General features: G+C 35.0%; 1 protein-coding gene across 1 annotated transcript; it reads left to right on the top strand.

Annotated features, from left to right (window-relative positions):
- The first annotated feature begins 1850 nt into the window (after positions 1-1850).
- LOC101511322 (protein PIN-LIKES 2) lies at positions 1851-3870 on the top strand. Its single transcript, XM_004516368.3, has 2 exons — positions 1851-2067; positions 2320-3870. Exon 2 carries the CDS (start codon positions 2339-2341, stop codon positions 3692-3694), a length of 1356 nt encoding a protein of 451 aa, XP_004516425.1. The 5' UTR covers positions 1851-2067; positions 2320-2338; the 3' UTR covers positions 3695-3870.
- The last annotated feature ends 4543 nt before the right edge of the window (positions 3871-8413 follow it).

The raw sequence follows: 8413 nt of genomic DNA, 5'->3' as shown, positions 1-8413 counted from the left end.
GACTGGCGGAAAGGATAAGGCATCGATGCCAGTGGAGCGAGAGATTGCAGGACCATCTCGGCAGGCCGAGTGAGAGCTTTCTTTTCTTGTGAATGATCACTTACCGACCATCACTGAATTATTGAACTATTTTGAGATTCCAGCGCCGCCGAAGCCACCTATCTCGTGGGTGGATTTTACTTCTGAAGAGACTGGTCCGTCTATGGATGTTGACGAGGAAGAGGTTACCTCGAAGATGGATGCTTCGTCAGACGAGACTTGTGGAGTGTGTGGAGGTCACCCATGTTATTGTAGTTGCTTGAGTATGATCAGATTAGTTTTGTTGTATAAGGACTTGATGTCTTTCTTTTGGTGGTTCTACTTATTTCATATTGGGAAGACTGTAACTATACTTATACGGTTAGATGACTTCTTTTTTGGTGGGTCCATGTTCCATTTTTTTGACGTGACCATGGGGGGATTAGTATTTCTTGGAGTAGTACTTGTACAGGTGTCTGCCGAGAATACCCTAGGGGTATGAGTGATGATTGATAGGTCTCATAGCCCTGACGCTTTTGTATTTTATTAATTGATTTTTTGAAAAAAACATATACACTCATGCTGTTAAAAATTGGGGTGTTACAAAAGGGGTCGCGGCCACCCAAAAAAAATAGATAAAATGACCAAAATGCCCTTATTAAAATTACAATAATACCTAAAACCATGAATTAGTATCCTCTCTCTCGTGTTGCGCCACTGCTCTTTCTTCCTCTCTATCCTGTTGCGCCATTGCTCTCTCTTCCTTTCTCTCCTGTTGTGTCCCGTTGTTGCTGCCCTCCTGCGTCGTTGCTCTCTTTTCCTCTCTCTATTGTTGCGCCGCTGCCGCCTTCTTGCACCGCTGCTGCTCTCTAGCCTCAACCGTTCATCAAAACTCAAAAGGTTTAGATTTCAATTTCGTTCATCATCAGGATTGATATTTGGAGTTTGTTTGGAGTTTGGTTTTGGAGTTCTGCTTAAAGTTTGAATTTCAATTTCAAATTTCAATTTTGTTCATCATCAAGATGACAAGATTTCAACTTAGATGTTAGTGCTAATTTGATGTAACTTTTTTTGCTAATTTCTTGAATTTCATGTGCTGATTTTTTTTTGGAGTTAGTATTGATTTCATGTGCAGTGCTGATTTTTGTTTGAATTTCATGTGTTAATTTTGTTGATTTTTGTTGCATACAAGGTGTTTGAACAAGATATACGACAGATTTGGAGTGTTTGTGCTGATTTGCTAATTTTTGTTGATTTAGATGTTTGTTACTGATTATGCTAATTTATGTTTCATAAATTAGTTGATTTATTGAACAAGATATACGACAAATTTAGAATGATGGTTGCCTGTTTGCTGATTTTGTTTCCTAAATTGCTTATTTTGATAATTTAGAATAAAAAAACATAAATAATGGCTGCCTATTTTAGAATGCAACTCTTTAGAATTAAAATGATTGGTTTATATCGAAAGAGAAATCGTCAAAGTATCAGTTTTGAGTCTATTATTGATGATTTCAAGTTAATTAAAGAGTATAGAACATTACTTTAAATTATTCTTAAGTCGTATAGTTAATTTATTTGATATTTCACTTTGTTTTTATTACATCTCAATCTCTTGCTATATAATATTATTTATATATTTAATTTATACATATAATAATTTTATTTCGTTGACCCAAAATTTTTTAATCAAATTCCATTAGCAATAATACATCATCTTCTCCTCCATTCTTATTTTTTTAATCACAAATCTTCTCCCAATCTACTAGGTCACGTGAATACGACTCTTACACCATATATATATATATATATATATATATATATATATATATTTACATCATGGCATTGCTATTGAAAGGAAAAAAAATTATTATTTTCTTTCTGTCAATATATATATCAAGTATGACATTACAAAAATGAAAGGTTGATCGAAGTAGTTAGGATTTGAGCATCTGTCTGACACTGATTAGTTCTTCCCAACTAATCGAAGCGATTTGAGTAGAAGCTTATCTTCAGCTCCTCGGCGATAAACCTCAACTCATCTCATTTGTAAGTTCCACCTCTCCCCCGATTCTAGATTCTTAAGGGGTTTATTGAATTGAGATTTCTAGAGAATTTAAAAGACTTTTTGATTTAAAAAAAATTCTTTGTATTCGATTTAAATATTTTAGCTTCTGTTGTATTTTGTTTTTCATTTAAATATTGTTTTGTGCAATTGAATTTGCTCGAATTAAAGTCGAAATTTGAATTTTGTTATTGAAATTCTGTTTATATTGTGGTTGGTTGTATGATTCATCGCAGGAGGTAAAACACCAAAAAAATGTCTTCGAGTTTATATGAAATGAATATGAGGTCTGGTGGTGCAGATCTAGCCACTGCTATAGTACCTTTACTGAAGCTCCTCTGTTTAACAGTCATAGGACTACTTCTTGCAAACCCTAGAATGCAATTCATCCCAAGAGCCACATTCAAACTCCTAAGTAAACTCGTTTTCGCTCTCTTCTTACCATGTCTTATATTCACTGAGCTTGGTGAAAGCATTACTCTTAAAAATTTCGTGGATTGGTGGTTTATCCCTGTTAATGTTCTTGTGAGTACAGCTCTTGGTTGTTTAATCGGCTTCTTAGTTGTCGTTATATGCCGTCCGCCTCCGCAGTTAACTCGGTTCACTATTATCATGACAGGATTTGGTAATACTGGTAATCTCCCCCTTGCTGTTGTTGGATCTGTTTGTCATACTAAAGATAATCCATTTGGGGAGCATTGTAACACTAGAGGTGTTGCTTATGTTTCTTTTTCTCAATGGGTTGCTGTTATTCTTGTTTATACTCTTGTTTATCATATGATGGAGCCTCCTATGGAGTATTATGAGATAGTTGAGGAAGGTGCTGAAATTGAAATCGAGGAAGAACGGGCGCTTAACGATATTAGTAGACCATTACTTGTTGAAGCTGAGTGGCCTGGAATGGAGGATAAGGAGACTGAACATTCTAAGACACCTTTCATTGCTAGGGTCTTTAAGAGCCTTTCGGGAATTTCTTCGTCCGCGATTCCTGATCTTGAAGTCACGGTTGAAAACAGCGGGGCGAACAGTCCGAGGTCGATTAGGTGTTTGGCTGAGCCTAGAGTTGTTAGGAGGATTAGAATTGTTGCTGAACAAACTCCACTTCAGCATATACTTCAACCACCAACAATTGCATCTCTGTTAGCTATCATAATCGGCACGGTACCTCAATTGAAAGCTTTGTTCTTTGGATACGATGCACCGTTATCCTTCATTACAGACAGTTTGGAGATTGTCGGCGGCGCGATGGTGCCTTCAGTGATGCTTATATTAGGAGGCATGCTTGCTGAAGGACCAAATGAGTCAAGACTTGGACTTAGAACTACAATTGGTATAGTTGTGGCAAGGCTATTAGTGCTTCCTGTTCTTGGTATTGGGATTATTGCGTTGTCGGATAAGATGAATTTCTTGATTGAAAATGATGCTATGTTTAGGTTTGTGCTTTTGTTGCAGTACACATCACCTAGTGCTATATTATTGGGAGCAATTGCTAGTTTGAGGGGTTATGCAGTTAGTGAAGCTTCAGCACTTCTCTTCTGGCAGCATGTTTTCGCACTTTTCTCCCTTTCATTCTACATTGTAATCTACTTCAGAATAATTGTGTATATCTGAAGTTGCGTTACATACGGCATTTTACTACCTTGACATTATGGGGTAGTTGGTTAGAAGATTGTATAAATTGTTGTTCGGTTGTCTAATATTGGACTTGGAGGTACTATGACAATATAAAATTGTTAACTTTATTGGTTTGGCATTGATGAAATATGCAAATATTGTTGTTCCAGTGATTTTTAAATGGTTTTTTGGGGTCAACGATGTTTATATTTTGAAATTTTCAGATGGAATTGGGTATAGTTTCTCTACTTTTTGATTATAGTGAAACAATCTTTCTAGATCAGAAGAGATCAATTATACTATTAATTAGATGGTAAACTATAAATTTTGGGGATCAGGATTACCATAGTTGTATTCAATTGAGAGTTTGGAGAAGAGAGGAGGCGAGGGCTTCGGAGAGAGAAGAGAAAGGAGAATTTTTTTTAAATATTTTTTTAAGAGTGATTTTATAGAGAACTATATATAAGAATGTTTATGATTAATATATATATTTATTTATTTTTAAAAATTAGTATTAATTCATTCAAATTGGTAGAAATTACGTCGATCAACAATATAATTTAGAGTCGTTACGAATAAATTTACAACATCAAGTTAATAGCATAATTCGACAAGTTGCTACAAATCTTATAAAACATACAAATATGGCAATAAGTGTCTCAAATATGATTGGCTCGAAGCTACAACGTTGAATACATCAAAGTCATTGATTGAATTTGTATTGAATCGGAGTTGATCTGTCAATTTAAAATCAAATAAATGTCGCAACAAGGTGGAAAATCATAACGATGGATTGAAACGATGAAATCACAAAAGAAACACGACAAAAAAAAATTAAGATTATTATGACAACGTGAGAATGAATTGAAAAATGTGTCTAACCCCTCCAAAATTCTTCAATACCCTTCTCCAAATTAGATGAATTTTGTATTATGAACCAAAACAAATCCCTTGTAACCCTCTCTTCCAAAATCTTTTCATTTCTTCTTCTCTTTTTATCAAAGACTTCTCTTTTCTTTCCCTCCAAACTGGCAAACAAACTCTTGTAAAATACCTACATTAAAAAAGAAATAGTTCAAATGAATAAAATAAAAATTGATAGTAGCTTAGAAGAAAATCCAAGTCCAAAAATAGTTTACTTGTTTTGTGCATCTGCATTTTACTTCAACGTCAGCTCATCTCTAAAAAAACATTTTACAGTTATTTATTGTATCATCTCTTCAAAAAAAAATTTCTTTCAAAAAGCCACTTTTAAACTAAAAGATTATTACAAAAAGAAAACAAAAACAAAATTGGAGGACATAAACCTTAACAAAAGAAATTGTTGGATTTTGAGTTTCAAAAACTATTTAAAATTCACAATTTATGCCACCGAAGATATTACTGGGTTGAGTCGCGGACTAGGTCGCTCTCTTTAAGACGTTTCGCGGCATTGCCCAAATTGTGCAAGGCGGACTATCAACCACGAAGTCCCCAGGATAAAACAGCCCAGATTCACTGTATCGGAGTTCCACTGCACCGTAGAAAACCGTTCTAGAATTACACCCTCAATATGGCAGCTTAAGCCACTCTCAATATGACAATTAAAGTCACTCTCAATATAGTACTATGACCATTCATAACTACGACATAATAACCGCTCAAAAGGACAAAAACGAATGGACTACGGCATAATAACCGCTCTAAAAACAAAGTGACTACGGCACAGCAACCGCTCTAAAAACAAAAGGACTACGGCATAACAACTGCTCAAAAAACCGAAAGAACTATGACATAACAACCGCTTTAAAACCGAATGGACTACGACATAATAACCGCTCTAAAACCGAAGGGACTGCGGCATAATAACCGCTCTAAAACTGAAGGGACTACGGCATAATAAACGCTTTAAAACCGAAGGGACTGCGGCATAATAACCGCTTTAAAACCGAAGGGACTGCAGCATAATAACCGCTTTAAAACCGAAGGGACTGCGGCATAATAACCGCTTTAAAACCGAAGGGACTGCGGCATAATAACCGCTTTAAAACCGAAGGGATAGAAAGAAAGGGGAGAAGTGGTTCGAAAATTAGGCGAGCAGAATATAAGAGGGAGAAAAGAGAAAGTTGAGAAAAACATCCAACTTTGGTGTACTTTTCACAATAGCTTTAAACTCATTATATAGTGATGGAAACAAAGTCACATATGTTTTCTAAACAATGTGGGACTTTAGTATGTAAAGAATTGAAACTACCCAAAATATGATAGTTTTTCAAAGTGGGATTTCAAAAATATTCTTACCAATGTGGGACTTGAATTTTAAAAAACAAGTTTCTTTCCAATTAAATTTACAAAAAATATTTCTTTCCAATGTGGGACTTCAATTTTAACAAACAAGTTTCTTTCCAATTAAATTTACAAAAAATATTTCTTTCCAATGTGGGACTTCAATTTTAACAAACAAGTTTCTTTCCAATTAAATTTACAAAAAATATTTCTTTCCAATGTGGGACTTCAATTTTAACAAACAAGTTTCTTTCCAATTAAATTTACAAAAAATATTTCTTTCCAATGTGGGACTTCAACACATTTTTAAATTCACACTATAACATACTTATGTTCCAACAATCCCCCACCTGAATTTTAAAATAAAGTTTCTTAAAATAGCATCAAATGCTTCTATAAGATCGTGCATAAACAAAGGTGTCTTTCGACTTGAACCTTTGCATAGCGAGTAAGATTCAGATTCAACAAGAGTAACTCGTAGTCTTGAACTCTATCTCTGACATCAAACCCACACACAACCTTTTCATTAGGTGTATTCAAAAGCATGTGCATTAATGGCGCTGCACGTGTATCCCAGTATAGTGAACGCTCTAGGAATTCTGCCTCGAAATTCCATAGGAAGCGGCCCCACTTCCACATTCACATAGGTGAGTCTATCAAGAGTACTCCTGTAGCTAGGCACTCCCTCCACATAGAGTATATATCTCATTAAGAGTTCCTATTACCTCATCCTATCATCGCTTCAAGAATCATGTTTCTCTAATTTATAATAACATGTTCATCTCATATCACTTCACGACTTGTTATTACCCATTGAACCTAATTCTTGGGATCTCCAGTCTTTTAGGTCGGGTTACCATCATGAGTGACTCTATAGGCATTAGTCTCATCCTTTAGGATGTATTTATGACTTTCTCTGTAGCTAATCCTTTCGTCAAAGGATTTGCTAAATTCTCATCAGTGCATACATGATCCACTATAACAACTCATTTAGAAAATAACATTCTAAAAGTGTTGTGCTTACGACGAATTTTTCGTTTCTTATCGTTGTAGTAATGATTCTCAATCTTCGCAATAGCTGCGGTACTATCGCAATGGATCAACGCATCTGTCATAGATTTTTTTCCCATATAGGAAACTCAACTAGCAAGCATCTCAACCAACTCGCTTCTTCACTAGTAGCAACTAGTGCTATCATTTCAGACTCCATAGTGGACTGAGCCAATATCGTCTGTTCTTCGATTTCCAAGATACAATACCACTCACTATATTAAAATATAGTCATCGATTGCTTTGGAGTCATCTGATAAGACGTTCCAATCAGCAACATTGTATCCTTCAAGGACTATAGGAAATTTTTGATAATGTAATTCGAGACTCATAGTCCTTTTAAGGTATCTCATGACTCTTTCCATAGCGTGCCAATGTTCCATACTAGGTCTACTAGTAAACCTGCACAATAATCCCACGCACGACATAGGCAATGTCGGGTCTAGTACAATCAGTGGCATACCCGAGGCTTCCAATGATGCTCGCATATTCAGTTTGTCTAACACATTCACTAGTGTTCTTGAAAAGTTTCACACTTAGATCATATGGTGTGCAAGCAGGTTTAAAGTCAAAGTAATTATATTTCTTTAGGATATTTTCAACATAGTGAAATTGATCCAAAGAAATTCCCTTTTCTGACCTAGTAATCTTGATTCCAAGGATTACATTTGCTTCTCCGAGGTCTTTCATATCAAAGTTGTTACACAACAATGATTTCAAAATATTTACAGCATGAATGTTTGAATCAAATATGAGTATCTCGTCTACATAGAGACATATGATAGTGCAAATGCCATTTTCAAATTTGTAGTAAATACATTTGTCACTTTCATTCACTTTAAACTCATTCGATATAATAAAGTTATCAAAATTTTCATGCCATTTCTTTGGAGCTTATTTAAGACCATAAATGGATTTATCTAACATACATACCCTGTACTCTTGTCCTTGAATTACAAAACCTTTAGGTTGTTCCATAATAGATTTCTTCTTCCGAATCACCTTTTAAAAAAGTTGTTTTAACATCCATTTGGTGTAACACCAGGTTAAGAATAGCTGCTAGTGATATGAGTATTCTAATGGATGTTATTCTAATGATCGGTGGAAAAGTCTTGAATAAATCTATATTTTCTCTTTGTCTAAAACCTTTGGCTACAAGGTGTGCCTTGTATTTTATCAATCATTCCATTGGGTTTTAGTTTCTTTTTCAATGTTCATTTACAACCTGTTGCTTTGCAACCAAGAGGCAAGTATACTAAATGTCAGGTTCGGTTAGACTCTAGAGAATCCATTTCATCGTTTATAGCTTCTTGCCATAGATCTGCATCCAATGATTACAGAGCTTCTTTCAGATTTGCAGGATCCTCTTCTAGATTATAAGCCATATATTCTAGTCCATAA

The sequence above is a fragment of the Cicer arietinum genome, chromosome 2, assembly GCF_000331145.2.
Source record: "Cicer arietinum cultivar CDC Frontier isolate Library 1 chromosome 2, Cicar.CDCFrontier_v2.0, whole genome shotgun sequence".
In the NCBI taxonomy this organism is placed as follows: domain Eukaryota; kingdom Viridiplantae; phylum Streptophyta; class Magnoliopsida; order Fabales; family Fabaceae; genus Cicer; species Cicer arietinum.
The sequence above is the reverse complement of the archived record's forward strand: the minus strand, read 5'-3'. Positions and strand labels throughout refer to the sequence as shown.